General features: G+C 49.5%; 1 protein-coding gene across 4 annotated transcripts in view; it reads left to right on the forward strand.

Moving 5' to 3' along the window:
* Nucleotides 1-27936, forward strand: part of ENTREP2 (endosomal transmembrane epsin interactor 2) — a 364437-nt gene that overhangs the window by 330543 nt on the left and 5958 nt on the right. For 3 of the 4 annotated variants that reach the window (XM_060156918.1, XM_060156927.1, XM_060156933.1), the window contains 4 exons: nucleotides 5169-5276; nucleotides 14112-14272; nucleotides 14815-14950; nucleotides 21396-21471. In XM_060156918.1, coding sequence (XP_060012901.1) covers nucleotides 5169-5276; nucleotides 14112-14272; nucleotides 14815-14950; nucleotides 21396-21471 — 481 coding nt within the window. The remainder of the gene's footprint in view (nucleotides 1-5168; nucleotides 5277-14111; nucleotides 14273-14814; nucleotides 14951-21395; nucleotides 21472-27936) is intronic. The other variant, XM_060156942.1, reaches the window with a different exon arrangement.

Consider the following 27936-nt stretch of genomic DNA (forward strand, 5'->3'; position numbering starts at 1 on the left):
CAGTATTCCAGCCAGCCCCACAAAGAACTGCTTTCTAGAGACAAATTAAATGCCAAATGGCATGTGATCTGTTCCAGGATGGGCTCATCCCTTGAGAAATTTTATGAAAAATGGAAGTCACAGATTTTACACACACACACACACACACACACACACACACACACACACACACACACACACACACACACACACTGATCATATGACCAAGAGTTTTTGCAGAATCTTGATGTAAGGCTCTGAAAAAAAACATTATTTCAAGGTGATGGTAAATTTTTCTGGCATGTGGTTGGAAATTTGGAAATTAAGCCTGTTATTTCCTTCTAGTCTAAACTGAAAATTTAGAAAAGAATGATGAAATATCCCATACGTTTTTCAAACATATATTTACCAGACCCCTATTTTGATGAGATCGTCTACTATAAAGAATAGCAGAAGACTGGTCTCTGCTCTTGTGGAAGAGGGAAACATGCTGTCAGGAATTGTGCAGGGTCTGAGATTTTACTTGCTTTCAAGCTAACAAACTAGCCTGCTGCACCTGTTAGAATTTGCTGCACCTGTTAGAATTTGCTGCTACTTCTCCGGCAGAAGACATGAGACTCCCGGTTCAGAGACAAAGGACTTTCTCATTCATGGCAAAAGCAGTGGCCAGAGCTTCATGCTGTGTCAGTTCTTCATGCCCCTCAAGTCTCAGGGAAAGATACAAAGGCCCCTCATGGATGCCCGCACATGTGGTGGGCATTACAGAAAGGGAACACTGAGCCTGGAGAATCTGCTGCCTTTGTAGTGAGCCTCCACTTTGTCCAGTGGACATGTTACCTCCTTCCTCCAGGATGCCTGTTGCAAACTCAACCCGAGGAAGTGGTCTGGGTGAAGAGTGATCAGGGCATACCCAAGTTCTTGACTTGGCCTTTCCCACCTTGGACAGAGAAGATAATGACAGGCGTGGTTTCTTTCGTCAGGCTCTGCACCACGTCCACTGACCTTTCCTAACATCCTGTTTTTCCATACTGAACTCCAGTTGTTGCCATGAAAGACTCCCTAAGATAGTGATTACTGTGTCAAGTAATTGGGAAGCTTCCAGAGGATAATTCTGATAAAGCCCAACCCCATCCCTTGTAATTATAACACATGTACGGTTATTGTTAGCCATGGGTTTCATCGCTTATTTTTTACGCTATGAGCCTTTCCTCATCTTCCTTCATTATACCTTGCCTGATAACAGTCTCCTCTGGAATCTCTTTTTTATTCAAAGAAACAAAAACATGTTAAAAAAAAACTGGTGAATTAGCTAATAGTAATGAATATAAGACCCTTTGTCCTCTGGACAATAATATTTTCAACAAACAGGGGAATCAAAATCCTAAATTTTGTATGTTTCTTAATGCGTAATTTCTCCTGGCTGTCACCTTTCTCTGTTGTGTTGTTAATATTCGGAATTTACTTGTCTTGGAGAGAATTTTTAAAGAATTTATCATTCGTAGGTTTCCCTAAGTATCTCCTTTTGTTTTTGTTTTATACTTGATTCGTTATAGACATGATTTCCTTAATTGTATTCGAAGAAGTATGCAGAGTGACCAGCAGCAAAACTCAGGATACACTATGCAAGACCCACCTTGTCCTCACGCTTGCCATTTTGAATGACCTTGTAAAGAGATTTTATAGAACTTGGATTTCAGTGCTTGCCCATCCAAGGGCAGAGGTAAAGGCATTATTTAAGCCAGAAAGAGAATTCTGAAGAAACACATAGACACAATTCCAGGTGTGTAGTCATCTAGCAAAAAGCCATGCATTTAAACAGCTAGAAGAAGAAGAAAAGAAGTCTTTTTGGTGTGTGATTCCAGTGAATATGCTCCGTGAGACATAAAGCAGTGTTTGCCTCATGACACTTATTCAAACAAAAGGTTATGATTTGTGCTTATTTTTTGTTAGTAGTTTTACTTGGTTGCAAATGAGACTATATTCAAAATTAATGTTACTTTCAGAAGGGCATTCACTTCAACGGTCAGCACCAACTATGTCCCAGGTTCTGCAAAAGGTCTCTCTATCATTTGTGAAAACAGGTTGCGTTATCTCTTTCCCAACATCAAACATCTTCAGAAGTATCCCATTGCCTACAAAATAAAATCCAAACAGCGTAGCCTCTTCCCAACCCCATCTGTGCCTGCCATTTCCCACAGTTGAGCTCCCATCCTACTCCGTCTTTAGCAACTTCATAGAGGACACTTGAGGTGGCCCTAAGAATGTTACAGAGGATACTTAGATGAGCCTGAGAACCACCAGGAGCTTCTGGTCAAGACAGAGTTACAGGGACTGGATTTAAACGCCCACCTGAAACAAGAACAGCAACAAAAACCTGACAAAATACGAAGACATTGAACATCAGACAGTGAAGGACAGTGATCCTTGAAATATGGTCAGCCGATGAGGGGAGAGTCTCCAGGGGACAGTGCAGGATGGGGAACTCAGGGGGATCCCTGCAGACTCCCTGAGTTGAGCTGACAGAGCTGAGGGTCTGAGGGAGACCGAGGACAGAATACTGGAGGGGAGAGAACCCTGGGATCTTCAGAGGGGCCCCCTGGAGTATTCAGTTGAATGCTGATTAGCCGACGCACATGAAGAAACTATTTGAATCTGAGAAAAGGATTAGAGGTTACAGTGTCCAGTACTCAGATTTGGGAGTAGCAACTCATCCCACATTTGTTCAGGGTTCTCAGAACACTCTGACCTCAGGAGTGGAGAATAATTAGCCCTAAGCTGAGACTTGCTTCAGTTCCACCTAACAAATCTCCAAAACATGACTCTGTTCTCTGTATTCACATTTGCATGGTAGGTTGACTTTGTCCTCTGTAATATAATCATAATCACACCCTTTCTGGCTATCTTACAGGCAGTCTTGAGAACAAATGAGCAGGTTCTGAGGAAGGGGGTTGGGCAAAGCCTTCTGTAGTCACAGCAGCCTACAGAAGATTGGGGAACTTTCTTAAAGGGTGCTGTTGATTAGAACACATGGGTTCAAGTATCCATGAGCACGACCTGTGCATGCTCCCAGACTAGACCATCATTTGAAACATTCACAGTGCATGTACAATTCATGTTAACGAGGAAATACAATGAGTATGTCCCACCTCGTCTTGAGGATTTGTCAACCCCTTGATTAGAAAATTGAAACTAACCTCATTAATACCATGGTCTTTCTGGTGAAAGATCCATTTTTCCTAATAATTTTTGGAGTATTTACAGTATTTTCTGCATTTATCGTGTGAGTAGCGTATGAGTATGTATATTGAAGGACATATAATTATTCTAAATGTTTGGTCATTTTTGTGAATCGTGGTTATTTTTTTTTTCTATTTCTGGCATGGATTTGACAGTAAATTATCTAAAGAAGAATGAATTGTATTTGGATAGTTAAAATGCTATGAGTGAACCCTCTGAGAGCATAAGACAAAGATATCTCATCTCGGCGTCTTATTCATCTTATTCTTATTCATGATACTTGAAATTCTAGCTAGTGCTAATAGGCAAGAAAAGGAAATGAAAGGCATACAAATTGGGAAGGAAGAAATTAAGCATGGAAGAAAATCCCGAGGTTACAGGATACTAGATAAATACAAATATTGATACAAACCACATTTCTGTATTCTAGCAATGAATATGTAGAGATCAAAATGAAAAACATAAAAATAAACCTTAATCTAAACCTCACACCTTATTCAAAAATTAACTCAAAATGAATCACAGATTTAAATGTAAAACGTAAAACTATAAAAGCTTTTAGAAAAAAAAAGAGAAAATCACCACGATCTAGGGCTAGATAAAGATAAGTTGTAGACTGGGAGAAAATATTTGCAAACCACATATCTGACAACGGACTAGAATCTAGAATGCACAAAGAGCTCTCAACACTCAGTTAAAAAAGAGAAAAAGGCAAACAGTCCAGCTAGAAAATGGGAAAAGTTATGAGCAGAGACTTTACCAACGAGGATAAGCAGATAGCACATGAGCACTTGAAAAGATCATTAGCTGTGAGGGAAATGAAAATTAAAACCACAATGCGATATCATTACACACCTATCAGAATCGCTAAAATAAAATAGTGATATCAAATTCTGGCATGGAGGCAGAGAAACTGGATCGTTCATACATTGCTGGTAGGAATGTAAAATGTTTCAGCCGCTCTGGAAAACAATTAGGAAGTTTCTTATGAAACTAAACATTCAGTTACCATATGACCCAGCAATTGTACTTTTGGACATTTATCCCAGCGAAATAAAAACTCATGTTCACCCACAGACCTGTGCACAAATGCTCCTGGGCTTTATTTGTAATAGCCCCAGACTGAAAACAACCCAGTTATTTATCAGCTGGAGAATGAACAAACATGGAACTCAGCAATAAAAAGGGATGAACGATTGATACATGCAGCAACTTGGATGAATCTTGAGGGAATTATGCTGAGTGAAAATAGCCAGTTCTGAAAAGTTACATGCTTTATGATTCCAGTTGTATACCAGTCTTGAAATGACAAAATTATAAAAATGGAGACCAGACTAGTGGTTGACAGGGGTCTGGAAAGGGAGATTGAGTGGGGAACAGGGAGAGAGAGGTGAGTGTGTCTATAAAAGGGCAACACGGGCAGGGAGGGTGGATCCTTGTGGTGATGGAAACGTTCTCTGTCTTGACTGTATCATTGTCAATCATGGTTATGATATCATGCTATAGTTTTATAAGATGCTACCATGGGGGAAACTGAGGGAAGGGTATCCAGGATCTCTCTATGATTTCTTACAACTGCAAGTGAATGTACAGTTATCTCAAGAAAAGAAGTTTAAAAAACTTGGAATTCTTATCAAATTTTTCAGTTACACTTTATAATTGACAAAGATTGCCCACCTACTCAAATGTTGGCAATTTGAAGATTTTCTTAGACAGTGACTACCTAATAATTATCAAAATTGTAAACTACATCACTTAGTATCTAAGAGTAATTTGATCAACCATGTAGAAACCAAGAATAAACAAATGTGTCTATAAAAGGCCAGTTTTGATGATGAAAAAAGAAACCCACAATTGAACATCCTCATCCTGGACCTTGACGGCAATGCCGAGGAGCCTGCCGTCTGCGTTGCCAAGATGACGCTGACGTCCTCCCGCATCTTTTCCCACAGGAACTGCTCTTCAGCGTGTGTGCCCTCAACGTCCTGTCCACCATCGTGTGTGCGCTGGCCACAGCCATGTGCTGCATGCAGATGGTCTCCGCTGACGTCCTGCAGATGGTGAGTGGTCCCCCTTCCTCCCCAGCACGCTCAAAATGGCAGGCTCCAGCCCCTCCTCCTCAGCCAGTTTGAGACCAATGTATCATGGGCACCGCTGGCTTCCATCCAGAAGCCCCAAGGACGATAAGCCCCGACAGCGCGTGGGGCTTGGAGATCCTTGGAGGTCACTCCATTCTGCCCTCTGGAAGACAAAACTCACACATTTGTTGCCACTGATGTATTTATTTGAGGTGTTGTTGGAGCTCCTTGTTGACAGGGTCCAGCTACCATCACGTGCCTCTAGATAGCCCCTGGTTTGTGTCCCTGAGTAATTTTAGCAACAGTCCTGTAGTCTGAGATGTCCTCTAGGCCCGGCACCTCCAGAGCAAGGCTCTATTCAGAATTCACTTTTAATAAAGGAAGATTCGGGGCTTCCCTGGTGGCGCAGTGGTTGAGAGTCCGTCTGCCGATGCAGGGGACACGGGTTCGTGCCCCGGTCCGGGAAGATCCCACATGCCGCGGAGCGGCTGGGCCCGTGAGCCATGGCCGCTGAGCCTGCGCGTCCGGAGCCTGTGCTCTGCAATGGGAGAGGCCACAACAGTGAGAGGCCCGCGTACCGCAAAAAATTAAAAAAAAATAAAGGAAGATTGTTTAGAAGGTGAGTTCTTCTCAAACTGAAAAACTGCTCCTCTGTGCTTTGCAGATTTGCTAATTAACCCTGAGCTCAAAATCCAGCGACAGGTCACTGGCCAGCCATCATTAGAACCTCTGGCCAGGGTCTTAGAGAAGAGGAAGCGCTGGTCCCCATGGGAGTGATGAGGCCAAGAGCAGAGGTCACACACTTATTAATACATGCTCAATAAATAATGACGGCTCTTCATTATTTGTGTGAGTGGAACACAGCCCACTGCTCACTACGTTACCACTGAAGTCAGCAAACAAAGGGAAAGTGATGGGAAGACATTGCTGTTCATGCTAAGGGTAGGAACCCTGCCCTCCCTCTTCCCCGTGGCCCCTCCAAGACCTGCCCTGCCTCCCCTCCCCAATGTTTTAAGCATCTCATGAAAAAAAAAGGCAAGTCTTTCTTATAGGAGCCTGTTTGATTTGTTGTTTCTCACCCACCCCGTGGCAGTGCATCAGTGCCTCAAGGGGCAGGGCCAGAGAGCATCATTACCCAGGCGTTAAAAATTCATCGGCTCTAATCGTGTGCAGCCTCGTTCTCCCTGTGTACATCCACACAGCTGTCACAACCGGGCCGACCTTTCCGAGAGGCGGCAGTCTTCTGAAAGATACCTAATTAAGCGGTTCTTCAGCAGCGATGAACCTCAGGCCTTGCTCGCTGAGGCCTCATGCTGGCGATTCTCTCCAGCGTGTCGTGTAATGGAAGGTTAAGTACTGTGGGGCTCCAGTCGCCTCAGCAGATTTTACTCTCGATCTGGAAATATCACACCAATTTGGCCAAACTAACAGAACCGCGGGGCTGGAAATGCTGAAGGTTTGTTATTCCCTAGGTTTTCAGAATTTAAATGCAAATTACCAACTAAGTAAGAAGAAAGCGTGTCGTAGCTAAGATAGCGTATGTGGTGAAACGTAACGTGCAGGTCATTGTCAGTCCTCCGTGTAGAAAGTGAGCGGCCTGGCATCCTGGGCCTGAGGTCAGCTACATCTGGGTCGGGGTCCCACAGCTTTTACCTACGAACCTCCCTGAACCTCGTTTTTCTCACTCAGGAGGGGCCCTGTTTAAATATCTGGTGAGAACTCAGATGTGAACTATTTTGATTCTTAAATACGTGGAGGGAATACGTCCCGGTTTGTGATCGGGACATCGCAGCTGTGACCGTAAAGGCAGTGGTCCTCGATGTACTTTGTCAACCAGATGTAAAGTATAGCTGCAATTACAGCAGCTGCCGTTAGAACCCCTGGCTGTTTCATGGCTAAGTATTATACTTGGTGAGTAAGTTTACTTCAGACCCTTGGCTTGGAAATAGAAATCGATGAGTTTGCTGCTGGTGTGTTTTCTTCTCCTTTTGTGACCACGGACTGTGGAACAGACCAAGCTTTACTCTCCTCAGAAGGCCGGTTACCCCACTGACCTGCAGAGCCACCGGGGAGCCCATGACTGTGGCGCCCGTGGGACCAGCACCTGACCTTGGGCACATCACCACCCATTTGTCCCAGTTTCCTCTGCTCTAAGTAAGACTGTTTACATCCTACTGTCCTCATAGGGCCACTGAGAGGATGACTTAGATAATGTGTCAATGGGCTTTGAAAAAGCATGGTGGCCACATGGAGGTTGGCTGTTACCACATGGGTCAGGGGCTGGGCCAGCCTGCCCACACGTGCTGTGTCCTTGGAGAAATGGGACAGCCCAAGGGGGTCATGGTTACGCCCTGACGGATGGGGCTGGGAGCTACGTTATCCCTGAGGATGGCTCAGAAGCTCTTTTTAATTTTTTTACAAGTCTTTTTCTCCCCCAGCTTTACTGAGATATAGTTGACTTTAGTTTTCTTACTTCATATTGTTAAACTCTTTAATTAAAGAAGTAACATAGGGGGCTTCCCTGGTGGTGCAGTGGTTGAGAGTCTGCCTGCTGATGCAGGGGACGCGGGTTCGTGCCCCGGTCTGGGAGGATCCCACATGCCACGGAGCGGCAAGTCCCGTGAGCCATGGCCGCTGAGCCTGCGCATCCGGAGCCTGTGCTCCGCAGCGGGAGAGGCCACAACAGTGAGAGGCCCGCGTGCTGCAAGAAAAAAAAAAAAAAGTAACATAGGATCATTGAAACAAATAAAATATAGAGGTATATAAAGAAAAAGTTGATCATCTCCCCTCCCCCACTGCATTCTCCTGAGAACAATTTGCAGTGAATCTTCCCTTTGTTTCTTGATTTCTTAGGACTTATAGAAACATATGAACATAGTCTATCTTCCTTTTTTCCTCCCTCCCTCCTTTTCTCTATCTTTCTCTCATTCCTTCCCTTTCTTCCTTCATTTATTCCTTCTCTTTTTGCCAAAATGGGATCACACCACGTATGTTACTCTACAACTTAATCTTATAACCTGAAACAATCATGGCCATCCAGCTAAGTCAACAGAAAGAGAGATGTTTGAATATCTGCAGTGGTCCATGAGATGGAAGTCACGTCAGTTATTTGGCCATTTCTCTATCTGAGTTGCTGCTTGTTTTTGATTTGGGTTCTGTTTCTGCCTCTGCAAATGGTTCTCCTTGTACATACAGTTATAACTCTCTTTTTTTTTTTTTTTTTTTTTTTTTTTTTTGCGGTACGCGGGCCTCTCACTGTTGTGGCCTCTCCCGTTGCAGAACCCAGGCTCCGGACGCGCAGGCTCAGCGGCCATGGCTCATGGGCCCAGCCTCTCCACGGCATGTGGGATCTTCCCAGACCGGGGCACGAACCCGCGTCCCCTGCATTGGCAGGCGGACTCTCAACCACTGCGCCACCGGGGAAGCCCCAGTATAACTCTCTTGACCAACCTGTGCTGACGTGACTGGCCAGCCAGCTGTGGTTCTCCATCCCACCTGGGAGATGCGCTTCCTGCTGCCCACAGCACACCGCCACTCCCCACAGCCTCTGCGGTTCACCCATGGGCCATTTATGCTCCCAGCAGTTGGGTCATCAGCTTTCCAAGGGACAGTTGTATCTATCCCCAGACCAGTTTAGGCCAGTGGTATGTGGACTCTAAGTGCGTATCCTAGTACTACGTGAGGCAGTGAAATATGAGTGCAAAAAGAGAGTTATGTCTATTACAACAAAATTGAGTGCTCTGGAAAGAGTCAGTGAAAGAGGGTCACTAAATATATTGCCGTCAGTGTGGGTCAGACAACTCTAAGGGGCTGGGATAAAACCTGAAAAAAATCGAAGGGGTGTCTGCATACACATTGCTTCCCAAGTACCTTGAAGTTCAGGCTCTGCTGTAAAAACACAGAACTGGAAAGTCAGAGGATGTCTTACGGGTGTAGTTTATGCAGGAAGAACCACGGGGCACCCATCAGCAGACTGTGACTCACAGCAAAGGCCTTAGCCCACGTGGAAGGAACCCATAATTTTATTCTTATTTTTGTGGACCAGCATTTTGGGATGATTAAGAGTTTGGGGGGAATTCATATAATGAATGCGTATCTACGTGAGATGCAAATTGTTATGTCTGTTGTCAGACTTTATCAAGCTGAATTCCTCTAATGTGTTTGGAAGTAGTGGCAAAAGACCATCTGATGATAAAATTCAGTTTATTGATACAGTTTAGTGGAGAAAGCATTTACCTCCCAAGTGTCTATAATCTCGTATTTTTAGTTTTATTTCCTAAGTGTAATCTCAGTTTTCCATGAAACTATTTTCCTCCCCACTTACTTTCTTGCCAACCACCTAGCCTCGGGGACGTGGTCTGCTATTACCTGCATCTCCATTTCGCACACACTGGTTAACTTCATCTTTTATTACAGTCATCTATGTTTTCCACTCATCCTACACCTTGTAGAGTAGAGCTGCTGCAGAAGCTGCAGGCAGGGTACCGTGGCCGTCACAGACACGCTACTGTGGGCTTGCCCACGGAGCTCGGAATGGGTGCTGGCCGGACAGGGAGGGATGTAGTGCCCCCTGGGAACCCGCAGATCACTCAAGTTCACCTGTATCTTCCCCTCTCCAGTTCTCCCCACTGAGGCCGGCCCTCCTCTGACCCACAGTGACCTTCCTTGAGGTCTGGGTTCAGCAGGAAGGTCTCTGAGTCATAGGTGCTACTTCACCCTCTCAGATCAGGACCAGTAATGGGTGTCTGCTTGACCTAAAAAGCCAGCCACAGCAGACAATCATAAAAATGATACATACCATGAACATTTTATTTTGGCTTTAAACATGCAAATGAGCATTTGTCCCCCAGTCTTGGTTTGGGGCCATGATCTTCTCTTTGATTATGGGTCTCTTTGGTGTATCAGGTTGTGTTTACTGCATCAAGTTCATGGAACTCGCAGCCTCCATGATTTCCAAATTTAGTTCCTTTGGATTGGATATTTTACGATTCTCCTCCACCCTGTTGTGACTGCCTGGCCGGGACCTACCTTAGCAGCAATTCCTGCTTAGCTATCGAGTCTTTCCAAAGCCTTCAACTCGGTTTTCACGGAACAAGCAAGTTTTCCCATCTGCATTCATAAGTTCATTGCAAATTACAGTAGTAACTAAAACTGGTCTGAACCTGTTTGAGGAGGCAGCCGTGCTCCTCCAAGGGTGGCAGGACCAGAGAGCAGCAGGGTGACCGGGACGGGCATCACTCCAGGGTCCGGAGCACAGGGGGAGAGCTCCAGCTCACCAGCAAGAGGTCCATTCAGAAAACTTTTACTGTGGCAATAATCCTGCTCTTTCTCCCAAGGATAGCACGTGCCTAAGATGGGTCCTACCTCCCGGAACAAACCCCTGAGGATGGGCTTCTCCCCGGCAGGGTCTAAAATGCAGACTCCTCTTTTATGGAAGATGAGGGTTGGGCGATGATGCCCATGCCAGGTGTGTGAACACCGCAACCAGGTACCAACCTCACTTCGCTCACCAGGCACAGGTGTACCTTTGTCACCACACGGACCAACCAGGGCTCTTACAGGTGGCCCAGGGCAAGCACAACCCCCTGGGAAAGAAGGGATGCTTCAGGGCGCGTTTCCTCCCCAGCGCACCCAGATGCAGGCTTGGCTCTGTGCCTGGCCATCACCCTGCAGATGAGGGGCTGAGGAGGGTGCGGGTGGGCAGCAAGCATTTCTGTGGGTCCTGAAGGATGACCAGGAGGTTGCTGGGTGAGAGGAGGCGGGATCTGGGGAGAGAGAACAGCCTGAGTTTGGTACTTGGGGTTGGTTCCAATGGCAGATGGAGGAATTTGGGGCATCAGCAGGTTAGTGGGTGAAGAAGCTGGAAACTAGGTGGGATTCAGGGAGCAGAGGTCTCGTAAAAGAGTTTTTAAAGGGAGTGACCTCATCACATTGGATTAAACGTAGCTTTTTAAAAATATTATTATTTAATTAATTTATTTATTTGCTTGGTTGTGCTGGGTCTTAGTTGCGGCTCGTGGGCTCCTTAGTTGTGTCATGCGAACTCTTAGTTGCGGCATGCATGTGGGATCTAGTTCCCTGAGCAGGGATCAAACCTGGGCCCCCTGCACTGGGAACATGGAATCTTAACCACTGCGCCACCAGGGAAGCCCCTAAACAAAGCTTTTTAAAGCAGAACAGGAGGAAGAAGACCAAGGCAGAGAGATGATTTAGATGCTTCCGCAAGGAGGAGATAACCTGGGGGCTGCCAGGAGGTGGCAGTGAGGAGGCGGGTGTTCACCTGTGGAACGGATGCTTATAGAGCACCTGCTGGGCCCTCGGCGCCAGACCCCATGATGGACCCCATGGCCGGGGCCCAGGAGAGAAAAGGAGCTCGACATAGCTCATGCAGGGAGCTGGTTAGCCGGGGGTGAAAGGCAGAGGAGCAAGGAGGGCCTGGAGGTTACACAGAGACAACAGCAGAAGCTCTGCCACCCTTAGAGCTGGAGGACATAGGGGCAGGAGCAGTGACAGGAAGCCCCCTCCCTGCCGCCTCTTCACCGGGTTCCCCCTCGCGTCCCCGTTGGCAGAATCTAACAGGATGCCAGCTGCAAGGGAGCCTGGGACCGCAGAGTGCAGACCTTCAACACCCCTGTCTCAGAGCAGAGTCCAGAGCTGGCGACCCTGGGCTCCCATACAGACGCTGCCTCGTCAGACAGATATTGAGGGGTGTCAAGGGAGATGTCGGTGTGACTCGCGGGCCTCCGGCTGTGGAAGCCAAGGAGCCGGGGTAAATGCTGCTGAGTCTGACACGCTTCCACGAAGATAGGCCGATGCCCCACCCCCCCGAAAGGCCATTGGAGTTCAGGGCAGAAACGGAGACGGTCGTTTAGACTTTAAAAAGCCTCCCTTGTGCGACTGCATTGACTCATTTAAACCTGCTAATAGGATTGCCTGGACCTCCTCACCTCTCGCGTTCCTGGTGGGATTGGATCTTCCACAGAAAAGCGCTTTGGCTGTTGCATTTCACACTTGAGTATGTTATTGATTTTTCTAATTTCTGATAAGGCTAATTCAAAATCTTCCCCCATGAGACCTCCAGGACCTTTGGCTTCATGCTGGCTGCTCAGCTTCCTGCAGTAGCCGCAGGGCGAGCAGCTTTCCAAAGTCAAGGCTGGCAGACATGTCCACCCCGCCCTTGGCCATGGATGTACCCCTATCTCAGACGGCTAAACATACAAACCGTGGGTCACACCAGCTGGAGGGGCAAGGACCGTGCTCTGTGTGTGGAGGAGGCAGGTGTCACACGTTTAGACGTGTGCAGTCTGATGTGTCACACATTTAGACATGCCCCCCACCCACCCCCACTTCTTTCTGCATTAGTCTAGAGCTTGCTGATTTCATAGCACTGGACTGTATTCAGAATCGCGACCTCACCCGTACTTGTCCAGAAATGTTCCACCACCGCACCCGCTGCTGCCACGAGGCACTTCCTACCACACGGCTTCAGTAGAGCTGCTGCCCAGCTCCAGCACCCTCGCGGGCTCCCCAGTGCCCCCAGAATTAGGAAGTAACTTCTAGAGCCTTACCGAAATTTGCTCTCCGTAAACACATCTTCCACTGGCTCACCTGTTCTTCTTGAGCTCGGAGCCCCTTCTGTGAGCCCACTCATCGAAATCCTCTTCCTCTTTCAGGCCCATTCAAATATCATCTTTTACATTAACCCTTTGTGGATCTCTGCAGGTTCCTGCAGAGCTTGGAGAGTTCACTGTTTCCTCATGGAACTGTCCTTGCTTGGCCATGGACAGTTGACTCTGGGTCCTTGCTCTCACCCACCCCTTGCCGCCCCCCATGCAGTGGGAGGTCCCAGAGCATAGTGTTCAGTAGCCTGGGGTCTGTCCACAGCTGGAGGCACTCTTGGGGAGGTGTCCCCTGGACCTGGAGCCTGCCTCGGCTACCTCCACCCCACAGGTCATCTCTGGAGAGCAGTGGCCCATGGAAGGAGCAGCAGGTATTGGGTGGTGCCTCCCAAGAACAAAAATGGAAAATGAGGCAGAGACAGCTTCATTTTAAGTGATGTGACCTCACATTGCTCAAGCAGCCTCTCTGTTTTGAGGTTGCCCCCCAGAATGTTCTAGAGCTCATGAAGGATTCTTTTCCCTCAGAGCAGTGTTTTTCCAGAGTGTGTGAATTCCCTAGAACTGCCAAATATTGATGGATACTGTGTGTCCAAAGGGGCCCATCACAAAATATTTGAGGAATGTTCCATGAATGGGCTAAACAGTTTAACGGATTTTTTTGGTGCAGGCCTTCTCAGGGCCTTGAACACACTCATAATGCACATGACAGGGCCCCAAGGAGGGAGTACCAAAGTGGCTTTGCCCAAGTTTATTTCACTGTAGGGGTTGGGGAGGGCGTGGGAGGGACAACCTGAGAGTCTGTTGTTTTCTCAGGAACTCACTCCAGGAAGTGCTGTCTTCAGCCCTGGGCGGCAGGCACCCCTCTGACCACAAGCTCTTCATCAGAGGAGACAGGTTTAGTGGCAGGAACAGAACCTAACTTCCCGGACTGTGCTTTGCCTCAGAAGACAGGCATCTGCGTAGCAGCGTGGGAGCCAAACGTGCTGAGGCTCCGGAGCAGGGGGTGTGATCCTCCCGGAGCTGCCGTTTTAAATGTGTGTTTAGCCGTCACGGTTTGACTGACGGGTTTAAGTACCTGAGTTCCAAGTGCATCATTAAAGCTTCTGCACAGTTCCCTTCGTTAGACATAACGAAGACGTATGTCATAACGTTAGAGCCACAGCAGCCGTCCTGATCTCGGAACCTCTCTGTTTTGCAGTTCCTTCCACAAAGGGCGCCTTCCGTCAGCCCGGCCTGCATGACCCCGCATGGCACTGTCCTCCACCAGACCCTGGATTTTGATGAGTTTGTGCCTCCACTGCCCCCTCCGCCCTATTATCCCCCGGAGTACACCTGCACGCCCACCACTGAGGCCCACAGGTGGGTCTTCCCTGGGGACACCTCCCTGAGCTATGCTGGGGCCCAAGGATGGGAGGCCGTCACTGGGGGAGGGGAGGTGCTCCTTGTCAGGGAAGGTGAGCAGAGGGGGAGGCGAATGAAGGCCTGTTGGATCAGACAGCAGAGCCCGGGGAGGTGGGAGGGCTCAGAGCCCCGTGCGTTTCCGCTGGCCTCACTGCAGGGCATCAGAGAAGAAACCCAGCCAGGCAGGAGCAGCCCTGTTCCACTGTTCACAAAACACAATACTGCTGTCGGTTTATGGTCATTTAATAGAACATGTCACATTTAGTTAAAGATTGAATCAGCTTTACGATGGTTTTAATTGTCATGGAAAAGGCCATAGAGTTTATTGAAAGTGTCAGTTTCCAGCAAAAAACAACAGTGAGGACTGCCTAATGAATGAGGCTTTTATTTCACGAACACGAGAATTCCAGGCGGGGAATCGGTCTGATCGCTTTGCGGGAAACGGGACGGGTCCGGGCTCCTTACCCAAGGAGTGATGTTCCGCGGTTCTGCCTTTCCAGGGGCCTCCACCTGGACTTTGCTTCCTCCCCATTCGGCACTTTGTACCGCGTCACCATCAACAGCCCCGGCCTGCTCTACCCCGCCGAGCTCCCGCCGCCCTACGAGGCCGTGGTGGGCCCGACCCCCACCAGCCAGGTGAGGCCCGACCCCGACAGGCCAGTTCCCCGTTCCCGGTCCTGCTGCCTGCGCTGGCATCTCCCTCAGCCTTTCAGCAAAGCTGTGGGACGCTGGTCGTCTTAGCCCGGTCGTGGGGGAGCAGAGGCAGCAGGTGCAGCGAGCAGATCCTGCGGAGATGGCAGCCAGGCGGGGATTCCAACCCTACGTCTGTGCTGACTTTCCTTGCCTCCCCTCAGATGTGCTGGGGACACAGTGCAGAAAGAGTGGGCCCAGGCCCTGACCCGTGGGCAGAGGCCCCCTGGGGTGGGGTTGGGCCGTGGTCTGAGTATGCAGGGGTCTCTGGGCTGTTTCAGCTACAGGCCACTGTCAAAGTCATCCGGACACCTGAGAGAGCTCGTCTGGATTCCTGGTCTTGTCAGAGGCCTGGCAGCTACAGCCAGGGAGGTGCCTGATCCCAGCGGGCAGGCATTCGGGACGTGTGGCCTCAGTTTCCTCATCTGTGAAATGGGGCCATGATAGTACCAAGCACATCGGATGGAACAGGATGTTTGTAATGGACAGGACTGGGCACGTGGCAGGGTCTGACTCAGCAAAAGCCACGTGCCCTTTCTTGGTATTATTATCCTCGCCCTCATCATTGTCATTGCTGAATATCGAGGGGCACCAGCCAGGGCAGAGAGATGTGAGCACCGGGAAAGGCCATATGGTACCCAAGTGCAGACGGAGTGGTAGGGCCATGCGGGTGTCCCCCAGGGCACCATAGGGGTTGGGGCGTGGTGGGCAGCCATCAAGGGGGCAGGGGCACCAGGACAGGGCTGCAGCCACTCCTGGGCCCTGCGCATCTGTCAAAGGAGACACAGACAGACCCGGAGCACCAGGGGCACGCTGTGATGTCTCAGCGGCCACGGAGCTGCCCTGACACGTGTCCCCACCGGGAGCCCCTCGCCTGGAGGCGGTGCAGGCCCCAACCTCGCACTGTCGCCCTGTGAGAAGGTGCCCGCGGTGAGCTGGCCGGGCGGCAGGGCCCATCCGTTCCCGCCACCCCCTGAGTATCAGCCCTAGGGTCCCCTGTGCTGGGCTCAGCGTTCAGGGGATGCGACCAGAGACAGTGCCGTCCACAAGGCGATCGAGTCCTGCAGGCCAGTGGCTGTGTGACGGGAAGGGACGAGGCTCGACAGACTCTCCTGGCCCAGGCAGAGGCTCTCTGCCCTGGCCCAGGCAGAGGCTCCTGACACCCCGGGGCCTCCCTCCAGGCCTGCTCCCACCGAGAGGTCCTGAGGCTCTCCAGGCCCCCACGGCAGAGGGACTCGGCTGGGACTCCTGGCTGTTTTCCTGTCCACGGGAGAAACAGAGGCATGGGGCTGTGAGGAAGGAGGCAGTGGTGTGACCATGACTGTCATCTCTAGGCTTAGAATAACTGAAATTCTCTGGAATTTTTCCCTTTAAAGCGGAGCAAAGCATTCTGCCTTCCTGGAGTGGGTTTATTTTTCTCTTCATGATAAAAACAGTTCAAATCAATATTGTCAATGGAAACCGCTTGTTGTGGTAACGGTCAGAGCCCTGAGTGGAGACCCGGGTGCTGCAGGGCCCTGGGCAGGGATGCTGGTCCCTGCGTGTGTCCAGGGACCCTGGGAGATGAAGCCTCGGCTTGTGGGCGGCAGGACGCAGGTCAGGGAGGAGAGGCAGGGATGCTGCTGGGGAGGGAGCAGCTCCTGCAGAGGCTCTGAGGGAGGGGTGAGCATGAGGTGGGGGGCCGACCCACCCGCTGGGCCTCACTGGGTGCCAGGGTCATCAGAACATCCAAGCAAGTGTCCACGGCTGCTAGGATCTGAGGTCGGGGCCTTAGAGAGATCGTGGTTCGCTGCAAAGATGGTCATGGAAGCCCTGGAAACCCGGACAGGTTGAGGCCCTAGGAGAGGGCATGGGGTGGGGTCCTGGAAAGCCTGGACTCAGAAACCAGTGGTCAGGGAGGAAGGCATGGGCCAAATGCTGCCCGGAGGCTGTGAAGGACTGAGCCCTGTCCACCTGGCTCACCTTTTGAGGGGCTGCCAGTGACTTTGGCAGGAGCAGCTGCTGGGGATGGGTGGGGTGGGGCGGGGTGGGGGGGGCATGGTAGGATCAGATGGCGTCAGGGAGCGGAGGGGATGGGATGTGAGGAGGGGAAGCAAGGGTGCGGACCACTGTTTCTAGCCTCCAGTGGGCATCCCGACTCCCTGGAGGGCTTGTCAATCAAATGCAGATGGCCGGGCACACCTCCAGGGCTCCGGAGTTCAGGGTCAGGGGGCTGCTGAGAATCTGCATGGCTACCAAAGTCCCCACTGCGGCTGCTCCAAGGACACCTTTGGGGCCTGGAGTAAATCGATGAAGAGGCTGGATAGGAGGTAGTTAGAGGGGGTGGGTGGGAATAGAGTGGGAGGGGTTACCATGGGGATATGCCAGGGCTGGAGGGCGGAGCCGGCTCCCCAGGGCCAGGGGAGAGAGGTCCCTGGAAGGCAGGAGGGGACTGAACCAGGTGCAGACGGGCAGCTCGCCCTGTAACCAGCAGGGACACCGAGCAGGGCGGCCAGGGGCCTGGAAACCCCAGGAAGCCCACAAGGCTGTGTGACTCTCCTCGGCCACCTTGGGGGCGGGAGGAGCCCTGCTGCCTCCCCCTCTGCACGGCGACCCTGCCTTTTGCCCTCACAGAGCTGCAGGCTCCAGCCTGCCTCTCCTTCGTCCCTGTGAGCTGTTACTCTGTGTCCAGGAGAGAGGAACCGTGCGTGATTCACGGGTCTGTGTGCGCCACCCTGTGGCGAGTGGCGGAGCTGGAGCCGGCGAGATCCCCCATGATGCTCCCGGCCTCGCCGGGCCTCCAAGGACCCGGCGTGCTGGGAAGCAGCCTCTGGTTTGGGTGTGACATCTGATGCACCCCCGACACTTGCGCCTAGTGTTTATCACTATTTTACTCTTTTTTTCTGAAGAATAGACTATATCAGAGGATGATAATACTGGTTCTAAGACCCACGTGACCTCATTTTCCAAAAGAATGGGGGAATTCTCTAAATGGAGATTTCTTTCAAAAGATTTTGGGGAGGAACTTTTGAAGGGCAAAGGCCTGTCTCACATTAGCTTGCGTTGGCTCAGAAACCGCCAGCTTACAAGCCCCTGCATGAATGTTATCCCCGGGAGGACGTGGCCCCCGCCCTTTCCTGGGCTGCCCACCTGGCTGGTAGCACTTGTGATTAATGGGCCGCCACAGGCACCCCCCCCACCCCCCGCCGCCGCCAGCACCGAGGAGGCAGGTGCACCTCGTCAGCTGATTCTCTCCGACCCCGTGGGCTGACAGCACTTTTCAATTCCACAGACACCCCCCAGGGGAGTCTGGGAGTCCAGGATCCCATCCCGCCTACGGAGGGGAGGCTGCACCTGCCAGCTCCCCCCTCCCCCAGTCCCCCGACGGGACAGCCACGAGCAGCCATCTTACAGCAGGACCCACCCCACCCCCCTCCCTGGGCCAGGAGGAGGTAATTACTCCCTTGTTAGGACAAACGCATATGAATGGCCTATTTGCACTTGTTTGGACGCCCGCCCCCTTGGAAAGCAAGCAGAGGCTGTGCAGGTCTGTGCGCGGCAGAGACCATTCATCTGGACAGATTTTTCATTTGGGAAGAAAAGCCCCCCCTTGAGCCAGCACGTTCGTTTTGACCCGCGTGTTTCAGCCACATTCAGGTTCCGTTCTGACTTGGGTTGCGATGCGTTCTCTTTCCCGTGGCCTGAGATTGTGGCTTTGGGGCCAGATTGCAGGGAGGGAGTTTCTTTCTACAGCAGGGAAGTGGCTGAGAATTTGCCTAGTTGATGCCCCTATGTGAATGACAGCGTGTGTTCTGGGGGCCCCGTGAAGCTGTGCGCCAGTCCACGGGCTATAGGATCGGGAGACCAATGGGATTCGCTTCCTTGTGGTCACAGGACAGGGACCAGAGAATGGGCTTCTCTGGGGCTTCAGAGCAAGGACCAGCTGGGCCACCTTGCGTGGGACCAGGCGTGTGAACCAAGGAGGCTCATGGGGGCTTGAAGGGCAGGAAGGGGGTTCACAGAAATCATTTGGGTGCAGATTCCATGACCTGGGATGCCACACTATAGAGCTGCCTTTGAACAGTTGGGCGTTTGGGGTCGACGTGGCCCAGCAGTGCTTTAGGAATTTCGGTGGCAATATGGCAGGTGGGACGAGAAGTGGTGAGAAAGGCAATGGACGTGACAGAGGTGTGTCCAACCCCAAGTCCTCGAAGTTATTATTTATATTTTCGAATGAAATGACCTTTACATTTGAAAGTCTGTAAGTGAAGTAGCTTCGAAGATTGCCTTGGGACACGAGCCGAAAACCTTAGTGCACCTTTTCCGTGATGGCTGATAACAGCTTTTTGTAAACCTGGGACATAGCCAGCTGACCTCACCCAGGAGTGGGAAACTCATTACAGAAACAGCGCAGAATTTCCATATAGGACGTCTTCGCCCCCAAGTTCCTAGGAGAAAGGGAGGTGAGGGGAACTTGGCTTATTTGCCTAAATGCCGATTGAGTTTTCAATTACGATAAGTGGTCAAAATAGTGCATCTGGGAATAATAAATGCAGGCGTTGGAGCGTCCACGTTCCGTTATACATGAGGCTTCTCCTCTCACAGCCCTGCGGGAGCTGTGTTACGAACCTTTATTGCTAAACTCGGATTTCAACTTCAATTCTATGCAGCAAATGCATCTCTTCCACTGCCTTTGTGTTTCATGGACAATGCCCTGTGAAGTGAGCGGCCTTGCTGCGGCAAGGTGGCCTTGGACATCAGGGGAGGCCACATTCTAATTCAGTGCTTGACACCCTGCTCGCCGGAGGTGATCAATTTCCTGCTCCCAGGAGCTGTCTCCTCTTGAAACCAAATTTGACCGGGCGCCAGAGGGAAGCCAGCGATGCTTCTGCAAAGTATGACACGCATCCAATTTCCTCCTGACCTTGTCTCGCTGTGTGTTTTATTTCTCTTGTTTTATGTATATTTCTTTATTACCAGAAGCTTTTTTTTCAGGACTGAAGTTGCCACCCACCCCTACAAAAAAGAAAAAAAGAGTCCAGTTGAGGGTTAGATACAGGAAGAGAGGTATGAAAGGAAACGAACCTCCGGGGCATGGTCCCTTTTTTTTGATTTGGCAGGAGATTCTTGACAGAGATTTTCCACACAGGGTATTGGTGTGGGGCGGTGTGAATTCTCCCATCCTTTCCCCTCCCTGGCAGAGAGGACGCGTTGAGTGCAGGACGGTATCACATACACGTGGGATCCAAGGGACCATCTGAGCAGCTCTCTGCTGCTCAGCGGCAGCCCGGCACCTGCTGCAACGCCAGCCCGCTTGACAGAGGAGAGGTGGGCGCCATCAGCTACCCGATTGAAGGGGCAGGAGTCCAGGGAGGCAGAAATATAATTACTGAGCTGGAACCAGACCAGGCTGCAGGGGCCCGCCTCACCTTCCCTGGCCTCCCCCAGCTCATTACTGGCAAGCAGTTCTGAAATACCACAAGGGGCCAGAAATCGTGTTTTGAGATGGCACAGGGGCACGTGCATACAGGGTTCATGGCCTTCAGGCGCACGGCCTGGGAGGGGCCGCTGTGCCCTAAAGCAGCAATGGGACAGACGCGCTCGCGTGGGGCAGATGCAAGCCCGGCAAGCGGGGAGCAGACGTGCCCCATCCCTGACCAGCAGAGGAGGCTGGTCTCTCCCCTCACATTCCCGAGGCCTTTCTTCTCATTCAAGAAGAAAGCTGCAAAAGTGTGATGATGGTCCAACCCCATTCGAGCTTCACGGCCAGCCTCCACCAGGAAGGGATGGCATGTGACTGGGCTCGGGGCCCCGCATTCTACCCGGCATAGGCCCCCTGTGCGGCTGGGACCCCGGCAGAGCTTAGGCAGGGAGGGCGGCCTTGGGAGCAGCCTCTTGATCCCACGTGCGGAAGGCAGAAGGGAGGGCAGAGCACATGCAGCTCTGGGGCGTCGTCCAGAGCTCGTTCAGTGCCCACTTGTGTCCAAACTGCCGGCCCAAAGCATTGGGGTGTCATGAGTGCTGGTGTCGTGGGTTTACTCTTCAGGGAAGAGAGGAGGGGGTGGGAAGTGAGGGCAGGGGCTGTCCCACCTCCTCTGGTGACAGGGGGGACCCTGTGTGGCGTCCGCCAGCCCCAAATGGTGCCCGTAAGCGGAAGGTGAGTGGGCTCAGGGTGGGCCCTCGGGGGACACACGGTTCTGATTGCAGAAGGTCGGAGGAAGGGGCTTTGGCCTTGGCAATGGCGTCTTCACCCTCCCACCCCCCACTCCACACATTTAGGGGAGAAGATTGCAACCTGAGCACCTGTCTCTAGAAGACAAGCTCTAGGGTCAGCCTGCCGTTCTGGAGGCTGCCGTGATGTGCCCCACAGACAGCAGAGTACCCACGCGCGGCCTCCTCTTTCTTCCTGTAGATTCCAAGTGGGGACCCGCAAGTGACCGAGCCCGGCTCCGGGGACCCAGACGCCACCGCGGGCTTCAGCACGCAAGGTAATCGTGCTTTTCAGTCTTTGAAACACTAAGTTGGTAGTTTTCCAGGCTGTGTCTCCTCCCTTTTCCTTCTCTTCCTCTGTAAGGGGGGGAATTTGCTGCAGCCTCTCCTGCTAAGTACATGGAAGGTTCCACTTGTCCTCCTTCCCTGCGCCCAGTGGTCAGAGCTGGGAGGCCTCCTGCTTTCCCTGGGGGGCTTTGTCCGCCTCCCCCAGCGCCCTTTCTCTCTCACTCGAGGAGTATGGATTTGAAGAAGAGTGCGACGCGGTCTGCGATGGACCCTTTGCAGAGCAAAATCATACCAGGCTGGGCTGGGCCAGGGGGGATCCAGAGCTGGGGGCTCCCTGCCCACTGGCTGCGGAGGGGGAGGCTGGAGGGCAGGGGCCTGAGGTTGTGTCCTGGAGGGCATGGCAGGAAAAGTGTGAGAAGTGAGATCCCAAATATGGGGTGGGAGCCACAGGACAAACCTCGGGGTGGGGAAGGCGGTCCGAGGTGACAGGCAAGCAGACAAGCTTGGCAGCAGGGGGAACAGATGGGGGGGGGGGGCGTCCCTGGGGAGCTTTCATCTTGAGGTCCCCAGCAGGCTCGTGTGGGTGCATTTATTTGGAGACCAAAGTCAGCCACCTTGGGAGATGACTAAGCGTCCCAGAAAGGACCGTGACCGTGGTGGCCCTCTGTGCTGCTGCCGTCCCCACTTCAAGTAACGTCTAAGAAATAAGGAGGGGCCATCCTTCACGAGGCCACCTCTGAGCGGCAGGGGCCCCGGGTCGCTACAGTTGAATGTGGAAGTGACCTTGCCCTTCCCTTGGTGAGTCCAGGCAGCCGTCAGGAGCTTGTCTAAGAGGTGGCATCCAGTGACCACCTTTCCAGAGGCTACTCCAGGGCGCAGCGGCTTCTAAAGCTTGGGGTAGGGGGAGGGCCTGCAGCCGGGGCCCCCATTCCAGCCACGTGATTCCCACAAACCACCAGTTCTCCAGGAAAGCATGGTTAGAAAGGCCAGGCAGCATGGCGGCTCCAGGGCCCGTTTCTATCTGTGGCCTCGGGGCAGGTGGAGATGGACAGGGTGTCTGAGATGCCCCTCTGGAGGCGTTCAGCAGGGCTGGGCCCTCCTCACTGTCTCACGACCCTGGGCAGCTAGCTGGGCTCCACCAAGAGATTCTGAGGGGCCAGCCCTGAGGGTAGGCAGGAACACACAAGAAGCTCTGGCAGGGGGCTTGCAGGCCAAGCAGGTAGTAACGGAATTTCTGTGTGGGGTTGAGGTCAAGGTCATTCTTTTTGCCCGTATAGGTCCAATTGTTCCAGGCTGTTTCTTGCTTTTGTACCTTTGTCAAAAATCAGTCAAGCATAGTTGCATGGGTCTGCTTCTGGGTCCCTGTTCTGTTCTGTCCCATTGATCTGTGTGTCAGCCCCTCTGCCAATTCCACCCTGTCTTCATGGCTGTCGCTCTGTAATAAGCCTCAGTATCAGGAAAGGAATGCCTCCCACTTCATTCTTCTTTGTCAAGGTTGCAGCTACTGTAGGGCCTGTGCCTTTCCATATCCATTTTTGAATCAGCTCACCTGTATCTACAAAATACCTTGCTGGAAGCTTTTTTTTTTTTTTAAGATACATCTTTTTTTCAATTTTTTAATACATCTTTATTGGAGTATAATTGCTTCACAATGCTGTGTTAGTTTCTGTTGTACAACAAAGTGAATCAGCCATATGCATACATATGTCCCCATATCCCCTCCCTTTTGAGCCTCCTTCCCACCCTCCCTGTCCCACCCCTCTAGGTGGTCGCAAAGCACCAAGCTGATCTCCCTGTGCTATGCAGCTGCTTCCCACTAGCTAACTATTTCACATTTGGTGATGTATATATGTTGATGCTTCTCTCACTTTGTCCCAGCTTCCCCCTCCCCGCTCTGTGACCTCAAGTCCATCCTCTATGTCTGCGTCTTTATTCCTGCCCTGCCTCTAGGTTCATCAGTACCATTTTTTTCAGATTCCATATATATGTGTTAGCATACAGTATTTGTTTTCCTCTTTCTGACTTACTTCACTCTGTATCACAGACTCCAGGTCCATCCACCTCACTACAAATAACTCAATTTTGTTTCTTTTTATGGCTGAGTAATATTCCATTGTATATATGTGCCGCATCTTCCTTATCCATTCATCTGTCGATGGACACTTAGGTTGCTTCCATGTCCTGGCTATTGTAAATAGAGCTGCAATGAACATTGTGGTACATGACTCTATGAATTATGGTTTTCTCAGGGTATATGCCCAGTAGTGGAATTGCTGGATCATGTGTAGTTCTATTTTTAGTTTTTTAAGGAATCTCCATACTGTTCTCCATAGTGGCTGTATCAATTTACGTTCCCACCAACAGTGCAGGAGGGTTTCCTTTTCACCACACCCTCTCCAGCATTTGTTGTTTGTAGATTTTTTTTTTTTTTTTGGCAGTACGTGGGCCTCTCACCGCCGTGGCCTCCCCCGCCACGGAGCACAGGCTCCGGACGCGCAGGCCCAGCGGCCATGGCCCACGGGCCCAGCCGCTCCGCGGCATGTGGGATCCTCCCGGATCGGGGCACGAACCCGTCCCCTGCATTGGCAGGCGGACTCCCAACCACTGCGCCACCAGGGAAGCCCCTGTTTGTAGATTTTTTGATAATGGCCATTCTGACCAGTGTGAGGCGATACCTCATTGTAGTTTTGATTTGCATTTCTCTAGTAATTAGTAACGTTGAGCATCTTTTCATGTGCCTCTTGGCCACCTGTATGTCTTCTTTGGAGAAATGTCTATTTAGGTCTTCTGCCCATTTTTTAATTGGGTTGTTTTTTTGATATTGAGCTCCATGAGCTGTTTGTATATTTTGGAGATTAATCCTTTGTCTGTTGTTTCATTTGCAAATACTTTCTCCCATTCTGAGGGTTGTCTTTTCGTCTTGTTTATGGTTTCCTTCGCTGTGCAAAAGCTTTTAAGTTTAATTACGTCCTATTTGTTTATTTTTGTTTTTGTTTTCATTACTCTAGGAGATGGGTCAAAAAGGATCTTGCTGTGATTTATGTCAAAGAGTGTTCTGCCTATGTTTTCCCCTAGGTTTATAGTATCTGATTTTACATTTAGGTCTTTAATCCATTTTGAGTTTATTTTTGTGTATGGTGTTAGGGAGTGTTCTAATTTCATTCTTTTGCATGTAGCTGTTCAGTTTTCCCAGCACCACTTATTGAAGAGGCTGTCTTTTCTCCATTATATGTTCTTGCCCCCTTTGTTGTAAATTAGGTGACCATATGTGCGTGGGTTTACCTCTGGGCTTTCTCTCCTGTACCGTTGATCTATATTTCTATTTTTGTGCCAGTACTGTACTGTCTTTTTTGTTTTTGTTTTTGTTTTGCGGTACGTGGGCCTCTCACTGTCGTGGCCTCTCCCGCTGCGGAGCACAGGCTCCGGACGCGCAGGCTCAGCGGCCATGGCTCATGGGCCCAGCCGCTCTGCGGCATGTGGGATCTTCCCAGACCGGGGCACGAACCCGTGTCCCCTGCATCGGCAGGTGGACTCTCAACCACTGTGCCACCAGGGAGGCCCTATACTGTCTTGATTACTGTAGTTTGTAGTATAGTTTGAAGTTGGGGAGCCTGATTCCTCCAGCTCCATTTTTCTTTCTCAAGATTGCTTTGGCTATTCGGGGTCTTTTGTGTTTCCATACAAATTGTAAAGTTTTTTGTTCCCGTTCTGTGAAGAATGCCATTGGTAGTTTGATAGGGATTGCATTGAATCTGTAGATTGCTTTGGGTAGTATAGTCATTTTCACAATATTGTATTTTCCAATCCAAGAACAGGGTATATTTCTCCATCTGTTTATGTCATCTTTGATTTCTTTCATCAGTGTTTTATAGTTTTCTAAGTACAAGTCTTTCACCTCCTTAGGTAGGTTTATTCCTAGGTATTTTATTCTTTTTTTTGCAGTGGTAAATGGGATTGTTTCCTTAATTTCTCTTTCTGATTTTTCGTTGCTAGTGTATAGGAATGCCAGAGATTTCTGTGCATTAATTTTGTATCCTGCAACCTTACCAAATTCATTGATTAGTTCTAATAGTTTTGCAGTGGCATCTTTAGGATTTTCTATGTATAGTATCATGTCATCTGCAAACAGTGACAGTTTTACTTCTTCTTTTCCAATTTGTATCCCTTTTATTTCTTTTTCTTCTCTAATTGCCATGGCTAGGACTTCCAAAACTATGTTGAATAAGAGTGGTGAGAGTGGATGTCCTTGTCTTGTTCCTGATCTTAGTGGAAATGCTTTTAGGTTTTCATCATTGAGTATGATGTTTGCTGTGGATTTGTCATATATGGCCTTTATTATGTTGAGGTAGGTTCCCTCTATGCCCATTTTCTGGAGATAAATGGGTGTTGAATTTTGTCAAAAGTTTTTTCTGCATCTATTGAGATGATCATATGGTTTTTATTCCTTAATTTGTTAATACAGTGTATCATATTGATTGATTTGCCTATATTGAAGAATCCCTGCATTCCTGGCATAAATCCCACTTGATTGTGGTGTATAATCCTTTTAATATGTTGTTGGATTCTGTTTGCTAGTATTTTGTTCAGGAATTTTGCATCTATGTTCATCAGTGATATTGGTCTGTAATTTTCTTTTTTTGTGATATCTTTTTCTCGTTTGGTATCAGGGTGATGGTGGCTTTGTAGAACAAATTTGGGAGTGTTCCTCCCTCTGCAATTTTTTGGAAGAGTTTAAAAAGGATGGGTGTTAGCTTTTCTCTAAATGTTTGCTAGAATTCACCGGTGAAGCCATCTGGTCCTGGGCTTTTGTTTGTTGGAAGATTTTTAATCACAGTTTCAACTTCATTACTTGTGAGAGGTGTGTTTATATTTTCTAATTCTTCCTGGTTCAGTCTTGGAAAATTGTATCTTTCCAAGAATTTGTCCATTTCTTCCAGGTTGTCCATTTTATTGGCATATAGTTGTTTGTAGTAGTCTCTTATAATCCTTTGTATTTCTGCAGTGTCAGTTATGATTTCTCCTTTTTCATTTGTAATTTTATTGATTTGCATCCTCTCCCTTTTTTTCTTGATGATTCTGGCTAATGGTTTATCAATTTTGTTTATCTTCTCAAAGAACCAGCTTTTAGTTTTATTGATCTTTGCTATTGTTTTATTTGTTTCTATTTCATTTATTTCTGCTCTGATCTTTATGATTTCTTTCTTTCTACTGACTTTGGGTTTTCTTTGTTCTTCTTTCTTTAGTTGCTTTAGGTGTAGGGTTAGATTGTTTATTTAAGATTTTTCTTGTTTCTTGAGGTGAGATTGAATTGCTATAAACTTCCCTCTTAGAATTGCTTTTGCTGCATCCCATAGGTTTTGGGTCATTGTGTTTTTGTTGTCATTTGTTTCTATGTATTTTTTAAATTTCTTCAGGGATCTCTTGGTTACTTAGTAGCACACTGTTTAGCCTCCATGTATTTGTGTTTCATTTTTTTAATTTATTTTTTTATCATTGTTTTGGCCATACGGCCGGTGGGATCTTAGTTCCCTGACCAGGGATCGAACCCATGGTCCCCGCGTTGGAAACATGGAGTCTTAACCACTGGACTGCCACGGAAGTCTCCCTTGCTGGGATCTTGACAGGCATTAAACCTGTACAGCTATTTGGATAGAATCACCATCTTTCTCTTTTTATTGAAGTAGAGTTGAGTTACAATGCCATGTTGATTGCTGCTGTACAGCAAAGTGACTCAGTTATACATATATATCCTTTTCCATTATGGTTTATCACAGGATATTGACTATAGTTCCCTGTGCTATACAGTAGGTCCTTGTTGTTTATCCATCCTATATGTACTAGTTTGCGTCTGCTAATCCCAAACTCCCAGTCCATCCCTCTCCCTTCCCCCTCCCCCTTGGCAACCACAAGTCTGTCCTCTATGTCTGTGAGTCTGTTTCTGTTTCATAGATAAGTTCATTTGTGCCGTATTTTAGAGAATCGCCATCTTTCTAAAGCTGAGTCTTCCGAGGCGTGAACACAGTCTGTCTCCATGGTTTTCGAGCTTTGGTTTCACGGTATCATTTTCAGCATATAGATCCTGGGCAGCTTTCCTTAGTGTGTGTGTTTCGTGTTTCATTTTTCTCTGGAGCAGCTGTTGATGGCACTGGGTTTACACCTTTGGTTTCTGCGTGTTCATCGTCAGTACGTGGGACTGACTCTGAATCAATAGGAGGGGATTCACTCATGTATTCCCCTTGAATCCTGCAGCCTTGATGAGTGCACTTATTAGCTCTAGAATTTTTTTTTTTGTTTTTTTGGAGATTCTGTTATTGTTTTTTTAAACAATATTGTTTTGCTATTTGATAAAATAACAAAATAGTGATGAGGACATGGGGGCCCTAACTGGTGGCTTGTAAGTCAGCCCACTGCTTTGGCAAAGCGTTTGGGATGCAGAGCCATGAAAATATTTATGC

Source organism: Lagenorhynchus albirostris, chromosome 1, assembly GCF_949774975.1.
Source record: "Lagenorhynchus albirostris chromosome 1, mLagAlb1.1, whole genome shotgun sequence".
Taxonomy (NCBI): Eukaryota; Metazoa; Chordata; class Mammalia; order Artiodactyla; family Delphinidae; genus Lagenorhynchus; species Lagenorhynchus albirostris.